We start from the raw sequence: 19,245 nt of genomic DNA, 5'->3' as shown, positions 1-19,245 counted from the left end.
AATCTGATAGGATTTAGGAAGGTTTTTGATAGTCGAGGTATTATTGGACACCAGGGATTGGAGAGAAGATATTACTAAGGACTGAGAAACAAAACAAATTATTTGACTTTATTCTTTGGGAATCTTCTGAAAACTGATCATGAGGATGGGTGAGGAAACAATAGATTAGATTAAGTTTTGATTTATTTAACTTTAATGCTGTTAAAAGAATAAATATGTCTACAGCACTGGATTTCAATTTAAAAAAAAGCATTTTAGGACACAATCCAACTTTTTATTGAAGGTTTTTTTCAGTTTTATACACAGCCTACACCTATTCACTATAATTCATTACAGTAGAAAAATAATGTTTGGATTTCCAGACTATGACAACTGTAGTCACTTTTGGAAAAAGCATTCAAAATCATTACTGTAAAACAAGCTGTGTACACAGGTTAATCTGTTATAATCAATCATGAAAGCATTCTTATAACACTGGTGAGTTAAAGTTTTATCTTTCATAATTTCCTTCAAACAGCACACAGAACAGAGGATACAGAGAGCAAAATAACAAAAACAAGATGCAGATTATCACCGCAGAAAAAACAAATAAATTACAAAAAATCGAAAGTTACACAACACAAGAGTAAACTGAAAAAGGAAGAATCCGTTTAAGTGTTTTTTTAGCAACAGGAAATGTTGAAAAATATTTTTAAAGTACATCGAGTGTTTGCGATACAGATTTCAACACAATGGAAGCAAAACTGGTGCGTCAGATAAAGCAGCTCTTTGGGTTTGTGGAACTTACTGACTTTAAAAATTAAACATGACTGTCTAATACGCCTGCAAATAGTTTTAGCAATACACCATGCAGCGAGAACAACAGAGAATTTATCCATAAAGTGATGCACATTCATTTTAGTCACAAAAACACAAGCAGACGTCTCTACAGCAGCGCTGGGTGTCACATGGTGAGTGTGGATGAGCCGGAGGCGGCTAACTTCAGTGGAACATCGTTCAGTCAGACGCCCAGCTGCTTGTTGAGCCTGCTGAGAGCGTCGCCCACGATATCAAGCTCGTGTCGGAGCTCCTCCACCACACTGTTGATGCTGGGAGTGTCTTTCAGCACGTCTACGCTCTGCGTATAGGGGTTGTATCGAACTGTGAAGGGACGCTTGATGGTCTTGGCAAACTCCCTGAAAAAAAAATTGCATGCTTAGATATATGCAAAGATGCCAAGATCATTTTTATCCTCAGTATGATGGAATATTATAAAACAAGAACAAATGAACAAACCTCATTTTCACTTTGGCTTCCTCAAAACTGTCTGACACAAAGTAGACATCCTGAAATGTCGTGATGATGCATTCCTGCTTGCTTGTTACTTTGGGGTCAAAAGGCATTATCCTTGCATTTCCAGAGAGTGCATGCTATGAGAAAAAGAAGAACGTGATGAAAATGCCTGAAACTGTGTTGATGCTTGCATTTGGACCATTATGCTCAATAAAAATGTCTTTTAATTGTGTTTATCAAATGTAGGCTATCAAATGGACAATACTGCATGTTGTAATTATGTTAAATTTGAAACCTTTTCTAACCAACCGATGTCAGAAATAAGTTTTTGAATTAGGTTGAACTCTTTATGATCTTGACGTAATGTTTCCTACCTTAAGCTCGCTGATTGACGACAGCAGGCCCGCTCCATATGCTCGCAGCTGCCCTTCTTGTTTGCATAGGCCAAACTCCACTGTGAAGAAGTAGCACTGAAACATAGAAAAATATAAGAAGATACAACAGAGTTATCAGAATTTAACAAAGAACATTTCATAAGGTTCGGCTGAAGACGGGAAACTCACTGTGGCCAGTTTCTGAACAGAATCGTCTGAGGCCCCGAGTGAAGCAAGACCAATCTCCTGAGAGAACTGGGCGAAGCTGGGTTCTGCTAGCAGCGGAACGTGTCCCAGCAGTTCATGACATGTGTCCCTGTACGATGAAAAATAACAGAATATTTATCCCCATTGCAATGACAATTTACTTTCAAACAAAACAGATAAGTCTACTCACGGTTCCGGCGTGTACAGGGGGTCAGAGCTGTGCCGCACATACTGGGTACAGTGGAAAACCCGGAAGGCCAAACCAGCGAGGAAGTCCCGTGGGGACAGGTAACCTGCCACAGGTCTGATGGTGAATCCAGTTCGTTCTGAAAAAGAAATGCTTGTGATTACATCTGCAAATAATGAAGCATTAAGATTTGATTGAAGATGGTTTGATGAAAATTACCTTTGAGGAAGCGGGACACGTCCTCCAGCTGAGGGATGTTATCCTCCCGGCATTCACAGTATTTGGACAGCAGTGGCAGGTTCTTCAAGTATTCCCGGCAGGCGTGGGTGGGGTACAACTTGTTCAGCTCCCTGTACACAACACCCCAAGTCTTCACTTCCTCCTCTGTGAACTCAATGTGAGGGATGGGATCCCCACTGGAGAAAAACACAAACTTCTGTAAGTATTAAAGGAAAAAGGACAAAACACTGCCTAATGCAGCAAATGATTTCTCTCAACTTTGATGTGGCTTTCCATTGTAAATAAGCTCGAAATTCCTTGACATTGTCCATAAAATTCCTGGAAATTAAACAATAAATTCCATGAGCGTTCCAGGGAAGTACATTTTACCAGGCTATTTTACAAAGTCATGTAAAATAGCCAACGTTTTCCATGAAAATCTAACAAAAGTACTTTGTAGGTTTTGGAAACCAACCTCTTAGTTCTGTGAAAGTACTTGGAAAGTTTAATGAAAGTACCTGTTAGGTAAACCTGCTAAGTAACTACCCTCAAAGTTCTGGGAAAGGTGTATATATGTTTAAAATACCGGTTTGAATAAATGGAAACTTACTGTCTGTAAGCCATGGCAAGATCAGCAAAATACTTTCGTCTTTTGCGGTAGACATTGTCCTTAAAACCCTGGAAATGAGGAGCATAGCTTTATAAGAATGTGCCTTAGTAACGGGGTTTACCTTCTGAAAACCATTCAGTAGTCTGATACTGTACCGGATGGTCGGCATCCAGCTCAGATCCATACATCAGGACACGATTAGCACACTTGTCCAAGTCGGATATTTTCTTTGGAAACCAAGGTACATCGTACATATCTGAAAAGAATTTGGGAGGATGTTCAATTTCTAATGCACTTGAAACTGATTTACAAAAAAAAAAAAAACTTGTCACACTTTATACGTTTGCTCCTGTCCTTACCTTCTTCAAGCAGACAGGAGTTATCTGGAGGGTCCATGTCCACCACATTCACATGCTTCCGAAGCAGATGGATGATTTCGTTCAGTTGTTCGTGGTTGCTGTCGCAGTCCACAAAAATTTCAAACTCAGAGTTGCGCCTTTTGGATTTTCTGGACTCAATGTGTATGAGGTTGACATGGTTTTCCTGCAAGAAACAGAACAAAAAAAAAGCATGTCATGCTGATTCATTTTGCATCAACATCATAAAACCAATTGACGCTATTCAAAAAGTGATCTAAATTGAAAAAAGGGAAATATTTAAAAAATTCGCTCATACTTGGAAGAGTTTGAGAGCCTTCACCAGTCCTCCCACTTCATTTTTGAGAGAGAAGATGATCGTTGCTCTCCCTTTCTCGGACGAATTCTTCTTCTCTGTGTTTTCTTCGATTTTTGTGAAGGTTGACTTGTTTATCTGTGGATTGACACCAAAGATTGGTAAGCCCTTGAATCTGTGTTCACGGAAACGCGTGTTACGCTTGAACTAAAGCTTAGCCCGCGTAATGACGTGAATGCACAACTTCTAATCACTTAAGAGCATCGAGCGATCCGAAAAATCCTTCGAACATCTTGTCTCGTGTGCCGTGAGTCACTCGCACCAGAGGAAGTAAGAGTCAAAGACTGTCAAAGCTGGAGGCATTGAAGGGTAAATACTTTGAAATAAGAATATGTGCTTTTTAGAGATTCACACCGCAAATGTCGACAGTATTTAGTTTGGGCTGAGCGGCGCCACTGTCCATTTCAGCACGTTGGACAGCGCTCTCACGTTGACGCATGGCTGCACACGCCAGGGGAAAATTCACATAATCCTGTCAGATTGTTCCGAGACGGCGCCGCAAAACGAATCTAATTTAATTGACTGGAAGGTTCTTAATTGACATTCAAAGACAGTTACGATGCGATTCAGAGCTAAAATAATTTGCACAAAAAAAAAAAAAAAAAAAAAATTCTCATGCGGATTTTTGCATTAAGATTACAGGTGGAGATCAGCTGCAAGCAAAAGTAAAAACGACCTCACTTAATCTCTTCCTACCATGTTTCTTCCCTCGTTCATGGTGTAAAAGGCGCGGCAGAGCAGTTTTCCGTGGACCCTGGTCCTTATCGTCCCACAAAGCATTAGTGCATGGGAGACTGGATCAGGACGCTGGACAGGGGTCAACTCTTTGCGTCTCGGTTTAACGAGGATGAACTTGTCTCTGTCTCAAAGAATCGCCTTACAGCAATCTCATTTAGAGAGCGGAGAAGCCTATTATTAGCTCCCTGCATGTTGAAAGCTCATCAAACGCTTCTTTAATCACCCGTTTGAAAGTGAGATGAAACTCCCAAGGGAATATATATATATATATATATATATATATATATATATATATATATATATATATATATATATATATATATATATATATATATATAAATAAACTTTTTGTTAACATTTTTGCTTATCAAGATTTCAAGTTGCTGAAACGTTAATACAGATTAATTACATTACTTGTGCTTTAAATGTGTTTTCATCACGTTTTTTGACACCATTCAGAAAGAAGAGTATTGGAATACATTTCTATAAAGAAAATAAAAATAAAAACTTTGTATGCTTGGATTTATATGCTACGCATGCGCGCATGCGTGTCACAATACAGTTCTTAATGTGAAACGTGTCTTTTCCACGTGCGGACACTGAATACTTAAGGTAAATAGCAGCACATTTCTCTGCTTTTCCGTCAACCTAATTTATTAAATGCACTCAACTCGCTTAAACCTTGACGGAAATTTCAATACAAAAACGGCTTAAATTTATCTAAGCTGTGGGCAAAATAAAAGATTAAAACGAGCCGGACAAATCGCGTTATAACCGACCAAAAGTCGATTCCTTAAAGTAAAATTTATTTTAAAAAACAAGTCTTATAGTTTCTGTCCGTGTATCAAAGTCTCACCGGGAAACATGTCAAAGAATCAACACTGCAACATTTTAAAATTGCATAATTTAATTTCCTAACTCTTCTTCTCTCTTACCTCATTGTTGAGTAGTTTTTCCTCACAGCCAATGTTCATAGAGTCAAACGACCGTCCTCTGCGTGGCCCTTCCACCTTATTCGAGTACATGTTAAAGTGGTCCGGTTTATTAAGGGGTTTTATCTAGTTTTTACGCAAGTAAATTACCTAAATTAGCCTACGCCTTCTTTTTTTAAGGGGGGTGGGGGGTTCTTTAACCCCGAGAAGCAGCGGACTTTGCTATTTAACCACACAGAGACACAGGTGGGGGCAATAATCTGCCCCACGGCAGCAAATGGAAAAAGAGCAGCGCCTCCCACGTCATTGGGGGAAAAAAATGTCTTTTTTCCATCCAAAGGCCTGAAACGACTTCAGAAAGATCAGGCATGAATATAAATTTTACCTTAAAGTTTGTGTTTTAATTGTCCTGCAGTGGACATGAAAGTACAGTGTCATTGTGAGATAAGGAAGCTATTTTTATTTTCTTCTGAATTCATTGGAGTTTGGCTTACACTAATATTGAAAATAAATCGTGGCAAATTGTATCTGTAATTTATTTTTGTGCTCAAACTGCTTCATTTTCACAAAAGGATTTAAAATGTCGCCTGTTGGTTCCTTAGAAAACATCAGGTTGTAAGAGGATTTAAGTGTGGCCCACCTGACTTTCTTCAAGTGATGCAAACAGCCCCCTCGTTTAAAAAAAAAAAAAATCTCCTCCACTGCTCTGTAAGCTCTCCTGGCCTCTGGAGCAAGTAAACATAATCCGCCTGTTTTCTTCTCTTTTATAATGAGGTCAACACAATTAGTGAAAAGGGTCTCAGTGGCTTTGGCTGGCAGGATCGAGATGACGGAGCAATGAGCGTATAAGATCTAATTACTTTAAACAGATAACAATTCTTGTTCTCTAAGCTTTAGTCACCTTACATACAGGACAAAGGCACTTTTAGCTACTCGCCGGGTCACAGCTCTCATGCACTGATACATGTGGCTGATTTACATACTGTTTTGTATCAGGTGGGTCTGCTCCGTGTCACTCGTGATATGAGCTGATGCTTTACACAACCCCGGAGGCAGTCAAGGGTACTTCCCCTCCCCTCTTCCCCTACAACTGAACCCACAAGAGAAATGAATTATGTTCTCCTCATAAGCATGTTAACACCTATTACATAATTTATTGTGACGTTGACATCATGTTTTAGAGCATATAGAAGTGCGAGTAAACCGATTACTTGCCTGGGCCGTTACAACACAATAATATGATCGGACCCAAACCAGTCCAGTGAAGCTCAGGCTGTATGTTGTTGTGCTGGAAGATGAACCTCTTCCTCAGTTCAATGTCTCCTGCAGCCTGTGTCAGTCTTTCTTCCAGTATTGCTCTGTATTTATCTCCATCCACCTCTGAATCAGACCTGATCAGCTTACAGAAACCTGCAAGTATTATGCACTTCATAAGTCCAGTTATACAAATGCAAAACTGAATCACGGTCTATATCTTTCTAACAGTAGTTATTAGAAATCTTGTGAGGACAAAGCCCAGTGAGAGCTGATTGGGTTCAGGATGCTCCAACGTGCCGTGGTTTTCATTAACCTCAGTCACAGGGTAAAGCTCGATCAAACTCACTTATTGCTACATTTTCACAGATGTGACTTCTCTGATGCAGACGCTCTGGTCTTGTCTTTGATCTTCTCTGGTTGTTCAAGCGTCTGGATCAGGTCTCACTCTTACATGTCCAGTTTGTCATGGTTCATTCAGCTTAAAATACACAGTACAGAAGTACTGCTACAGTAAGTGTTTTTTCTTTTAGCTCAATGTGTCTGAACAGTATTAAAAGTGTAAGCTATTATTATCCCTCAAGACAACAGAAAATGCGAAGGTTTAAGGTGGTACACTTGTTGCAACATTTTAGCCTTCAGCAGTCGTTTTTCAAAAAATACCTCAGGTTAATTAGCAAAAGCTTTTCATCTTTACCATAGTGCTTGGTGTTATGCAAAATATACTTTAAATTGATTAAATAAACATAGAGCGTAATGTTTTCAAATATGTACATTCTCTATAATGATTGATTTCTGTTTTACTTATTTGTAAATGGAGCCGCTATGACATTGCATTATGCTTATTGTCATGTGATATTGTGATTATAGTATTCCCCAGTCTGTAAGACGAAGAAAGAGGTGAGACATAAACTAAAGCTCTTGATTCACCAATTTCTTCTGACCCTCACCTTTTGTCATGAGATACGGGTCCTGACCAAATTTCAAAGATCCCGGATACAAGCGGCCAGAATGAGAGCTGCATGTCTGCAGGGCGGCCAGTGGTGAGGAGATTGAAGTAAAGTCACTGCTTTTCCACATCAAAAGGAGTCAGTTGAAGTTGATCAGGATGCCTCCTGGGTGGCTTCCTTTGGAGAATCGCCAAGCACATTCTACTTGAAGAACAAACTGGACAAGACCCAAAACTTAATGAGAAAACCATAAAGCCCTGTCTGGAGTAGGAATGCCATGTGAGCCCCCAGAATGATGTTGATTTTAAAAAGCTCTGTAGAAGAAATAAAAGACATTTTAAAATTCAGCATCATTAAAACCAAGGTTCAGGTGTGAGGTTTGGTCTGTCCCAAGCCTCATATGTGTGTGTGTGCGTGTGTGTGTGTGTGTGTGTGTTAAAGCTTCAGTCTGGCCGATCTGTCCCAGTTCTGTTCACTCCAATCAGACAGATTTACTCACAGTGTCTGATCATCAGACCACTCGACAACTCTCTGGCTAATCTCTGCCATGGCAGTAAGCACTAGAGTTAATAAAGCCAAAAAGTGAGCTGCTTCTCACTGAGCATTTGGAAGATGCGTAATAAACGATGATTTAAAAAAGAAAAAAAGTTTCCTCTTTTCGTACACACTACAGCGAGTCAGAAATTACAACTTACGACTAAAGATATTTAACTGAAACTTATGAACAGCTGTAATTAAACAAATGTTAATTTATCAGGACACAATAGAAAAAGCTTCTTAAGGTAAACAGTTACACACATTCTAACCTAATGTAAATGTCCAGCTTTATCATATTTGTTAAAAATAGCATTATAAAGTTTTAGTTATGGGGTGATGCTTATTCATGCATCTTACTTTGAAATAATCTAAGCATTTTGTAACTGGTTGTTTCAAAAGCAGTATACCAAGACTCTTCTTCTTCTTCTTCTTCTTCTTCAGGGCATCTGATCTTGTTTTCCCATCACAAGTATTTAAGTTTCCAAATATCCAAGGTTTCTTCCACATCAATAGTTTTACAGTCCTTCACCTGATCCCAGGCCTTTCTTACACAACTAACTAATCAGAACAGTGAATAGCTTGTGCACACTTCCTGTGGCTGGAATGCAGCTCTGTAATTAGCCCCTCGTCTGTCAATGCAGAGCAAACAGCAGCATCTGCTACTGGGTACTGGTGAAAGGCATCAGTGTACACAAGGACAGGGGGTGAACCGCGCCTGCAACATTCAAAATAATCCTTAGATGGTATAAAAAGATGTACCTAGATTTAAAAACATCCAGGTATTTAAAAAAAACTCCACTAAGTGATGCCTAATGCTCACTGAAACATATTTTAATGAGGTGTTAACATAAGAAATATTTGTCTATGCCAGTATTTTTAGTGTGTTTTGTTATCACATTTATTGCACATACTTCAGTTCAAGAAATTACAAATGTAATAAAAAGAAAATATTTTAACAAAGCAGCATGTTTTCTTTTGTGTTATCAGGTGGTAAACATTTACAAAGTAAATGTTTTTCATTGTAAATATAAAGTATTTCTAGATTTTCTCTTGGCAAAATTCACACCAGATATAGCAACCAAAGTAAGACACACACTCAAACACATCAAAGCAAATTATTGCTTAGCTTTATGTAAGGAAGTGAAACAGGGAACAGGCATTTAATACACAAAGAACAGGAAATGCAGAACGGCATAGAAAGCTAAGAAATCAGCTAAACACTGCCAGTATTTAGATTTAGATTGTTTTGCACAAATCGGGTTTCTAAATTCTGAATATTCCAGTGAGTGGCCCTGCAGCCAATATCCAGAATTACAATTACAGAAAGTTAAGAAATGCAAATTGGAAATTGTCAACCTTGCCAACGTATTAGTGCGACGCTCAGGAGGAGCGCGGCAGATGTCACGGTCAGACACCATGTTTGAAAGAGATGTTAGGTCTACAAGGAAATTTATAGGTGCCAACATCATGGTGAGAACTGTTCTGGAGGTAAACTCTTAGTCATTTTTTTAAAGCAGAACCCTTAATAATAATTTTATAAGTGTCACTTTCAAAGACTTTTGATGATGTTCAGCTTAGAAAAGTTGCTAACTCCTTCCAAAGTCAACCACTTTTTAGCTCGGCACACATTAAAACATGATGATAACTTTAAAAAATTACTGCTGAGTCATAGATCATAATTTGTACAGATTAATTGGTGTGTGCTTTATTATTATAATTTTCCAACCGATAAGCCAGCAGAAAAAAAACAGTAGAGCATGTTGTTAAGACAAATTCAAATATTAGCATTGTCTTTACAAGTGGTAAGGGTCAGAGCGTGTGATGTTCGGGAGATTACGTAAAACGAACGTTTCATTGTGAGCCTGTTGACAAGAGACGGAGGGCAGAGAACTCAGGAAATGAGTTGAACTGGGCTTTGGTTGCACCCACCAGCATCATGTGTCTTTGTTAACACGCCTTCTCCATGCAGGTGCTTGTGAATGGGAGAGTCCTCCGAATCAAAGGAGAGGCTACGTGAAAGTCCACACGTATTCCCTGTCCTCCCTGAGAGACGTGTGACAACTGATACCACAGGATCAGGGGAGGACGAGCAAAGAAAAGGACATTTATAAGAACTTTTCTCCATTCAGGACAGGGTGGATCTTATGGGAAATTGTTTTAAAACAAATGTATTTAGCTTTTTGTTTTGATTGTATTCAATATGTTCAAAAGCCAGAAAGTTAGAATTATCTACGTATATACAAAGTATGTGACATGCAGTGCAATGTTACTGTGCCTAGCAGATTAAACATTTTAGCCTCACTGGTCCCTGGTTTGCTATGACACTTTAAGTGTTATGATGCATTTCTTAAATGTTTATTTCTTTATATTTTTACTGTGAAGTGTTTTGTGACTCCTGAGAAAGGTGTAAGATTTACTTTTATTTTAATTTTATAAACACAAAGGACGCATGGACTTTAAAGAATTTTAAAAATAATAAAATTGCATAAATAAAAACCTTAAATCGTGGTATATTCATCCCTCTTTAGTAATTCTAAAATAAAATTACCTGAAACTAATTGCTTTTATATATTTAATAATTCATAGAGTCTGCCCTTGTGTAATTTATCTCTATAAATCCAGATGTTTTGTTAAGATTTCAGATGTTTGGTCTAAAATATGAATGAACAAAAAGCTTTTTTTTTTGTTTTTGCATGGAAGAACAAAGAAAAAACTATTCTCAGTCTCCTAAAACACAATTTAAGTTCAAGGCTATGAACAGTTTTGGGAAGACACTGTGTATTCTAACAGGGTTTAAATTTTCATCAAATTCAACAGAAAATTCTTGTTTTAAAAAACAAAACAGTGAATCCTTTGGGTGTGAGGTAAAAGGAAACTTCATACATGACACTTCACATCAGCATCAAATACATCCAAGTCATCTCAGTGCTAGTGATGTGTGAACTATGTGCACAGGAAACACAACTACCACCCAGCTGTGTTTTGTTCATGAAGTCAGATTACATCACGCTGCTGAGAAGACTGGCAGGCAGACAACCACGTTTGGCAGGGCAGCGGGAAACATCTGGGCTTCAACTGTGATTTTCTGTGACATGAGTAGCCTGGCAGCAAGGCCTGCAGACAGAGGAGAGTATCCATCACTGGGCACAAGCCGTCGTGAAAGACCAAGCATGATTAGCTAACTTGGTATTTCTTCCTTATGACGACAGTTGTAACCTGCGTGCAGCACAGGTCAGAGCAGGTGTTCAGAGAGATGTTGCTCCCCCTACCCCTCAAAAAAAGAGGATGATCCTCCGTTCTCACATCCAACATTACCACCCAGGGATTTCCATTAGAAAGAGTGTTCTACATATCAATCCCAGCTTTAATTAAAGAGCTGCTATATTCAAGGGGCCTTGGTGAGCCTGCTGGAAGTGCGCAGGCTGCTGGGCTCTTCTCCATGAGTGGGCGAAGCGCTTCATTTGGAAACCAGATGAGTTTATTGTTTCCAGGCTCAAAGCCTTTCATCTGTTGTTTTTGTCTTTATCCTTACCAAGTGACTGTCACCCTTTGGTAAACACTTGATCTCGTCATCAGCATCATTACTCATATGCTTAAAAAAGGTGACTAAATGCAGTTTTGTCTTATGTGGAAATGTATACTTATAAAACGCACCTGGCAAACATTTATTGTTTGAAACATGGATGTAAATAATGAGCACCAGGCTGTGAACTAACATTTATTTTTAGGTTTTGTGACACACAAGTTAAAAGGTGGAAAAGAACATTTCTACCAATTATTAATGTCATCCAAGATGATCTGTTTGGTCAGGTGAAATACATTTTATTTTACTGTAATAAAAGCACCTGTCCAGGGTGACCCCGCCTCTCGCTCTGAACGTTTTCTGGAGATGGGCACCACACTAAGGGACAAGGGTGCAAGAAAATGGATGGATGGAATAAAAGCAACAATATCATTTCTCAGTTATGATTGTTGCTTGGAGACATGGATGTTTCTTTGTAAAGAAAATAGCCTTGAAATAAATTAGTCCTTTAAGATCAATTTTAAAAAGTATGAAAAGTTTTTTTTTTTTAGGAACTGTTAGAGAAATCACCAGGTGTGGTACATCGATTGAGTTAAAAGGAGAATAATTAGATGTTGGATTTATTTTCCCCCACTTCTCAGTAGTTATGCTCCAAAAAAAAAAAGGCTGGATTTTTTACAATATTTTCACTGCAAGTTTATGCTCCAGCAAAAACATTTTCAACCATTTTAAACAAATGTACCCAGGGTGTCAATAAAAGTGTCCGTCGCCATCATAAATCCTCAATTAAGCAAAAACACAAAACAAGTATGTGTGTTTGGTGTCCTGAAATCATATTGGGCGACTGTTTGTTTTAAATTTTTCTATCACATCATTACATCAATGATTCAATAAAGGGCACATATAATCTTAATAAAAAAAAGTAATTAAAAACTGTAAAACATGTACGGATCTTTAATCTTGCCAAGATCAAGTTATCAAAAGAACTGATAGCTTACCATTAATGATAATGTCTATCGCATGGAAATACAAATATTTGGAGAGGAAATACTAGGCGCTATAAAAAGCAGCAGGAGACTGATTGAGAGCTAAACACAGATCAGCTGGAGCCTCAGACAGGAAACTGAGTCCTCATCATGTCTGCCAGTTGAGGATCAGCCTCTGACAACGCAGCCTGCAGGTGCTGAAACTGTACAAGAGAAGAAAAGGGGCAGGGTGGAAAAAACATGTTTATTTTCCACAGGAGGTGGTGTGGTGGGACAGTTTGTCAGACTAATTAAGAAAGCAGGTCTAAAATAAAACCTCTCAATATAAATAGCAAAAACAGGAGAGACTTTTATTTAGATCAAAGTAATGTTATTTGTAAAGGAGAATTTAAAAATCCATTTTTGCACAGTTTTCCATTAATTTGAATTTGGATCTTGTATGACAAAAGTTTATTCCAAGAAATGCTTCATGTAAGATACGTGAAAAGCCCATGAGACACATCTCTCTCCAAACCTGTGTAATTGTTAGAAATAAGCCTAAACTGAATTTTTAATTTTCCACTTACCTGTACTATTTTCACTCAAATACATTAAAGTGACTTTCAGTGTCATCTGATAGTCGTTTACATTACATCTGGCTTTTATAAACATCAAACTTTGGTCAGTTTGATAATATTGTTGCACATTGAGAATGCTTGTAACAGCAGCTGATTGCAGACAATATACCAAAGAAATAAAATTAGACCAATTCATAAAAAAAAGAAGAGTTCAAATAGTAATATGTCTGAAGAGAGAACTTACAGAAGTCTTAAAATTGGGGAGCAAACAGGCTGCAGCTGCTTGACAAGTTTTCTGTGTCAGGTCGTCATTCTTTATTAAATCTGTAACCGTGTCCTACAGTGAAACAGAACAGAAACATGAGATGATTTAGTTATCTGGCTGGACGTCTGTGATAATAGAAAAAAATGGCAATATTTTATTGATTACCTTTGTAATATTAAGGCAAATGTCAGCTAGAAACTCTGAGGTGATCTCTGCAAGAGTCTGCAGCTGGTCATCATTTGCTTCGTCTTTGTTGGAATCTTCCTTTTTGGACTCGCTTTGATGCTGGCACACCCGAAAGACTGACCCAATCAGAGATGGACCTGGATGGGGGCAGGGGGGACAAGTTAAAATTATATGAAGAGTAAAAGTCGATCTGGGATATCAGTCCAAAAAGACTTAGAAGTGTTGAAGCAGGTGGAACAGTGGAGATGTTTGGAAACTTACTTGTGTCGTTGCTGCTGCACCACAGATCCTGGCATCTATAAAGAGCCTGCAGCACAGACAGCGCCTGAATTAAAATGCTTTTCTGCTCATGCAGGACAACCGGAAGATCATTTGGCTGACAGAGGTCCTCGCACACAACGTCACTAACAAACTCCCACAGTGGTTTGCCAGGTCCATCAGGCGCAGCTGGGGAAAACAATGACATAATGTCTTTTCTCAACTCGACGTTTAAACCTTGAACCTCGTGAGACTGAAATCTGATGAAAGAAACGTTACCAAAAACCTGAATGCCCTCCTCTACAGTGGTGAGAAGTTGGAAGATGTGAAGATAAACCTCCAGACCATCAGGACTCTCAGACCTGCGAAAACATAAAGATCAATATAATGGAACTTCACATGAATGTGGCTTTATGACGCTGTTGCCAAAAGACAGGTATGTTGCTGCACAGTGAAATCATTAACATGCTACAAAAAATCTGCTTCTTTTTTCAAATGCAGCTTTTGTAACACTAGTGGCTTTTATTCATTAGTAGTTGGCTCTGAAGAAGGATAAAAAGAGAGAAGGGGAAGACATGCAGTGAAGCTCAAATTGTCAAATGAAGGGATTTTAATACGTGTTTGAACCAGCCTGGTTCAGGTTGAAAACACAACAAACGACTTCAAATAAAGATAAAGTTAGTAAATACAAAACACAATTTTACAGTGATGGTTTAATTGATTCAAAGAGGAAAAAAAACTAAACCAACTTGACGCTAACTGAACCTCTCCACACGTCTCGCTGCGCTAGGAAATTATTTATTCTCCTGCAATGCCACTTTCCACAGATCGTAGAGATAAGCGCATGTTTGACATACTCATCTTCATCCACATTTTAGATGGATTATTTATTTATTAATATATCCATGACCATAACCAGAGCATGCAAATGTCTGAACAGCACTGTGTGTATGTTTGTGTGTGTGTATCAATCACTAAATGTGTGGCAAGCGTCAAAGCCGCGTGCTCCTGTCACATCAATAATTATTCATTTCATTCATATATTTCTCTTACAATCACTGTGACCAAAATACTACAAGGTTCAACTGGAGTCAGGTAGTGACCTGATCCTGTTTGTCATTTTTACAGCTCTTCCCAACAGCTGGTGAGTTGGCCGGAAGTTGACAAGGAAGGGAGTCCGAGCCAAACCTTTAAGTCTTTTCCTCCCCTAAAGGCTTTACATGCCAGCATTTTCGCAGCCACTGCTTCTCTCCTCTTTATTTTTGCTATACATTTAAAAGGTAAAGTCAATATTCTTCTGTGGAACCTTTCTATGTCCAAATACAGAAATGGAAAACTTAGCAACACAATGAAAGGCGTCGGATCTGCCAGGAACGGGTGCAAAACTTGGATACCACTTCTTTCCTACCTGAGCTGCTTTGCTGCCTCAAGGAGACACAAGCTCAACTCCAGATTGATGTCCCCGTCTCGCTCCTTCTCATCACTCGGCTGAGATGTGATCCAGCACCTCATTAATTCTTCATCGAGGTCAAACAGTTTGTCGATCAGCTCTCCCACCTTCTCCAGCAGATCAGCTGCATAACACAGATGAGGATAAATTAGACAGCAGGCAACAAATATGGAAAGTCAAAGAGAAAAACTTCAAAATCACAGTGCTGCAAGAAAATGTAAGGATTTTTTTAAACAAATACAAGTAATCAGCAAATAAATAGAAAGCATAACATGAAAGTAGAGTACTGTTAGTAGAACTGCTCATGATGAAACAGAGGCTGGAGCACACAGACGTCTGCTGTCGTATTCGCTGAAGCCACAGGGAACAGAAGTCTTTTTGAGACAAACAGGTCAACAGCAGTCTGCAAACATAACGACAGGAATTAATGTTACTCTCCTAGTCCCTGATTTTCATTAGTTAGGGAAGATTAAAATGATACCTGCTGGTTTCTAGAAGGGTTGGGGGATCAGCATCTCCCAGAAGAAGCAACAGCACAGCCCTGTGGTCACACCAGGGAGTTGCATTAGATATCAGAAACATAGCAGGAGCAATATGCTTATTAAACAACTGGAGATCTTAGTTACCACTCACCCCAAATCCTCGTTTTGGCTGAGAGTCGCACATGTGTCAGGAAAACAGGCGATATTCCCAAGGATTCCTACACAAATTTCCTAGAGAAAGAAAAAATTACAGGCATAATTGTTCTAATTATGTAAGAAAGTTTAAATAAAAGCATTATTCGTAGTACAGGAACAATTATTGATCATTTAAGATTGAAATCTGGCATGAATGAAAAGCATTTGACTCACTGTAAGACGTGGGCAGCGAGATTTGGCTATGACTCCAAGAAGGATATCAGCCGCTTTGAATTCTTGCAGGAAACCCGCCACGTCCTGTACGCATTAGGGTCATAAGCAGCAAATAATAAAGCTGGATTATTGTTACATCATGCCTATAAATTCAACAGCTAAATGCACTGTGCGAGAAGATCTGCAAACTCCAGTTTAATTCCACATTTCCTGATGTAAATCTTTCATTTTAATATCCACAATCTTTACAACAGAGCTACATTATAGGCACAAATGAATTGAGATGTTTACAATTAACTTCATAAATGCATTTAAGCATTCTTTTTTTTTTTTAAGTTTAATGTGCAGCAGAATATGGCTTTTCAAGTACTGCACCTTATCCATGGCCATGTCCCAAACTCTGCAAAGATCTTCTTCCTCATCGTCAGAGAGCTGCATCTGATCTTCTGAGTTCTCTTCTGAATGCTCTGTAATCGTCTGTAAAACGTTGTGAGTTTGCAGAGATTTAAATATTAGCAGCAGTGAACAAAAAATAAAGGATGCTTCAAATAACTTCGAACTGGGTGCAAGAGATTTTTGGCTTGGGATGAAGTTTTGCTGCTAAAAAAAAAAAGAAAAATCCTATTTTGTATGTTCCGAATGCAACTTTAGCTTAGATTATGTTAGCTTTCTATCTGCACGTCTTAAACTTAAGACACACTAAAAGTTAGTGATTAGGAAACAGGACTTAGCACGGCAGTCCACCTACCTGAATGAGTCGAGTCAGCGTGCTGAAAAGCCAGTGCTTGCTGTAAACGGTGCCTCCGATGGCATCCAGATCTTCTCCCTCGTCTCCATCAGCTTGGTCCGGGGGTGGCGACGGGTTACGATCCATATGAGGAGACTGGAGTCCGGCTGGAGGTGGGGATCTCTCATTTTCTTCCGGCTCAGCACCATCAACACTCCTGTCTTAAGGAATAAACAGAGACGCTCAATTTACATCGCAGAGCCTTTCAATATGAATGAATCTTGTTAATGCGGACTTAAAAGCTCATTGCCGTAGCAGAGAAGCATGAACGTTTAAGGAATATTACATAGACTTTCCTTCAGTATTAAGCTATTATTTTAATGCTAACGTAGAAATAAATTAGTTTCTAAAATGTTTACGTGTTAAATAGTAAAACAGATCCATCAAAGTATTCCTGCAGTGAATAACTCAATGAAAGTTATTGTATCAGTTTTAGAGCTCTTTTCCTGTTCGTTTTGTTGGAAAAGTGTATTGTTAAACCCATAAATATGTTGTCGATTAGAATAATCCAATGTTAGACACCTATAAACCACGTGATTTTAGTTACTTAAGCCTCAGAAACCATTTACATTTGGTACTAAATAAACATATTTAAGCTAGTTGCCGTCGTAAGTCGCTCCTACAGGCAGTAGTTTAACATTAAGTGTCAAATATAAACATGATAGGTTTAAACTTACCCATGGGGACCGTTCTGAGCAAAGAGATCTGTTTTTTAATGTTACATTAAAGTTTTAGAAGATTTTAAATTGCAGCACCGCTCAATTTCAAACAGTCTCCATGTTTGATGGTCACATTGGCTGCGCATGCGCGACTGAGCTTGTTGTGGTTGAGAATCTGGATGTAAAACAGATATCGCCCCCTGTAGGTAGAAAGCGAAAGTGTCAGGTCCTCCTTAGGTCTCACTCAAGTCTTCTTCCTCATTGTTTACAAATAAACTGCTGACCACTGAATAATGCAAAGAATAGCCTAAAATGGAAAGATATAAGAAATGACCAAATCTGAAGTTAAAAGTCCAAACATCTAAGTGTCATGACACAAACTGTTCAGTCTGTTTAATAGTAACTATAGGAGTTCAGACATATTTCATGTTTCCAACCTCTTTTAATAGAAATGTGTTGTCCATTCAGTGCTGTGGACATGAATATCTCTTTTTACTATAACTCACTCTGTTTAGTGATTAACAACAAAAACAGCTTTTACATGGTAGTAGAAAGTTTATAAGATGTTCAGAATAAATTTGATGATGCAAGTTGTTCTCACCTGATCCCTCAGTGTCTCTCTTTGTGTTTTTGTCAAACATGTTTAGTTGACCCAATGTGAAATTGATCTTTAGATTAAGTATTGTGGGTTGCAGCCTGTGTTCACTTCTGGAGACGAAGTGGAAGTTCACACGTTGAATAAGGGTTAAGCAAACTGTTTGATCTTTGCAACAGCAAAACTTTTAGTTTAGGTATATGGTAGGTACCTGAGTGATTTTAGGGGCTATTCAGATGAAACACTTTGGTTATGCTTGGATAACACAACCTTACATTCAGTGTTTGCAGTTAATTCCACTAAAACGTGTCAAATTTTGCCCTACTTTATGCAATTATTGAAGAAAATAAGCCACACTGTACTTCAGTCAATGTTTTTACTGACCGTAGCACCATATGCTTTCACAAGTTCACAGTTTAGCTTTTGTTCTTTAATATATCATTGCTCATCTTGATAGATAATAATAAGATAAAATATTTTCCACCAGCTGAAATGAAACCACTGCAGCAGATGTCCACTGTATTGAGTTTTCCGGGCGTCTCAGGCCGTGCTGCATTTTGACGCATGTTGTTTTATGGGAAACGATGACAAGTCCTGGAGGTTAAACAGTATTGTCAACAATCATTACACAAATGTTGAAGTACTGCCTGTAATCCACGCTGTCTTGAGATAATTCAGAGTGGGCAACATCCTCCTTCAATCAACAGCAGAGTAATAACTACAGAGCTTTCTCATTTCACAGCTGTCCCGCTGTGGGAGTGGTTCAAAGCCCTGTTTGCACTTGGAGGAGCTTAAACCTGGTGACATTTGAGAACATACCAGCTAGCTTTGTATTTCTTTTTAAACATATAGCCCTCCAACGTGAAATTAACTTAAGTTTAAATTGAAAAGTAGGAACATTTTATAGAGAACTTCTGATTTACTCCTATTATACCTCAATACTGTCACTCCATAAGCATAGTGCCAATATTCTGCTATTTTGTTTTATTTTGATAATGCTTTACAAATGAAAATGTGTAGATATGAAAAGTTTATGCTTCCACTTCCATTTTTTTCAGTCATTTTGTGTTCTTACAGAAATTTAAATAAATATTGTTCGTAATATATTTCTGTATT

General features: G+C 38.4%; 2 protein-coding genes across 7 annotated transcripts in view; both read right to left on the bottom strand.

The window, feature by feature from the left end:
• Window positions 1-260: 260 nt before the first annotated feature.
• Window positions 261-5,518, bottom strand: tph1a (tryptophan hydroxylase 1 (tryptophan 5-monooxygenase) a). 2 transcript variants are annotated; one of them, XM_008412076.3, is made up of 11 exons: window positions 5,275-5,518; window positions 3,545-3,679; window positions 3,229-3,412; window positions 3,025-3,125; window positions 2,870-2,937; window positions 2,260-2,456; window positions 2,044-2,179; window positions 1,836-1,962; window positions 1,647-1,742; window positions 1,276-1,409; window positions 261-1,175 (listed from the first exon to the last, which is right to left on the bottom strand). In XM_008412076.3, exons 1-11 carry the CDS (start codon window positions 5,362-5,364, stop codon window positions 1,001-1,003), a joined length of 1,443 nt encoding a protein of 480 aa, XP_008410298.1. In that variant the 5' UTR covers window positions 5,365-5,518; the 3' UTR covers window positions 261-1,000. The 2 variants fall into 2 exon arrangements, with proteins under 2 accessions (XP_008410298.1, XP_008410299.2); XM_008412077.3 differs by lacking the exon at window positions 5,275-5,518 and adding an exon at window positions 4,298-4,531.
• A 6,955-nt stretch (window positions 5,519-12,473) lies between these two features.
• The window catches only part of saal1 (serum amyloid A-like 1), a 121,642-nt gene continuing 114,870 nt past the window's right edge, over window positions 12,474-19,245 (bottom strand). For 4 of the 5 annotated variants that reach the window (XM_008412078.3, XM_081608248.1, XM_081608246.1 and 1 more), the window contains 13 exons: window positions 17,553-17,734; window positions 16,837-17,036; window positions 16,464-16,565; window positions 16,089-16,172; window positions 15,871-15,950; window positions 15,719-15,778; window positions 15,525-15,640; window positions 15,196-15,361; window positions 14,067-14,149; window positions 13,791-13,976; window positions 13,509-13,666; window positions 13,323-13,415; window positions 12,474-12,724 (listed from right to left, as the gene is read on the bottom strand). In XM_008412078.3, the coding sequence (XP_008410300.3) occupies window positions 12,647-12,724; window positions 13,323-13,415; window positions 13,509-13,666; window positions 13,791-13,976; window positions 14,067-14,149; window positions 15,196-15,361; window positions 15,525-15,640; window positions 15,719-15,778; window positions 15,871-15,950; window positions 16,089-16,172; window positions 16,464-16,565; window positions 16,837-17,036; window positions 17,553-17,556 (1,410 nt within the window). In that variant the 5' untranslated portion in view covers window positions 17,557-17,734 and the 3' untranslated portion in view covers window positions 12,474-12,646. The remainder of the gene's footprint in view (window positions 12,725-13,322; window positions 13,416-13,508; window positions 13,667-13,790; window positions 13,977-14,066; window positions 14,150-15,195; window positions 15,362-15,524; window positions 15,641-15,718; window positions 15,779-15,870; window positions 15,951-16,088; window positions 16,173-16,463; window positions 16,566-16,836; window positions 17,037-17,552; window positions 17,735-19,245) is intronic. The other variant, XM_081608249.1, reaches the window with a different exon arrangement.

The sequence above is a fragment of the Poecilia reticulata genome, chromosome 6 (genome assembly GCF_904066995.2).
Source record: "Poecilia reticulata chromosome 6, P_reticulata-male-v2, whole genome shotgun sequence".
Lineage (NCBI taxonomy): Eukaryota > Metazoa > Chordata > Actinopteri > Cyprinodontiformes > Poeciliidae > Poecilia > Poecilia reticulata.
Note: the sequence above shows the minus strand (reverse complement) of the source record. Positions and strands in the feature narration are given on the sequence as shown.

Bases quoted from the DNA above. Each gene is read 5' to 3' on its own strand.
- tph1a (XM_008412076.3), bottom strand. From the start codon at position 5,364: ATGTACTCGAATAAGGTGGAAGGGCCACGCAGAGGACGGTCGTTTGAC. The intron at 3,126-3,228 runs GTAAGGACAGGA...AATTCTTTTCAG, and splicing joins CTCCTGTCTGCTTGAAGAAG to ATATGTACGATGTACCTTGG. The intron at 2,938-3,024 runs GTACAGTATCAG...CCTCATTTCCAG, and splicing joins AGCTGGATGCCGACCATCCG to GGTTTTAAGGACAATGTCTA.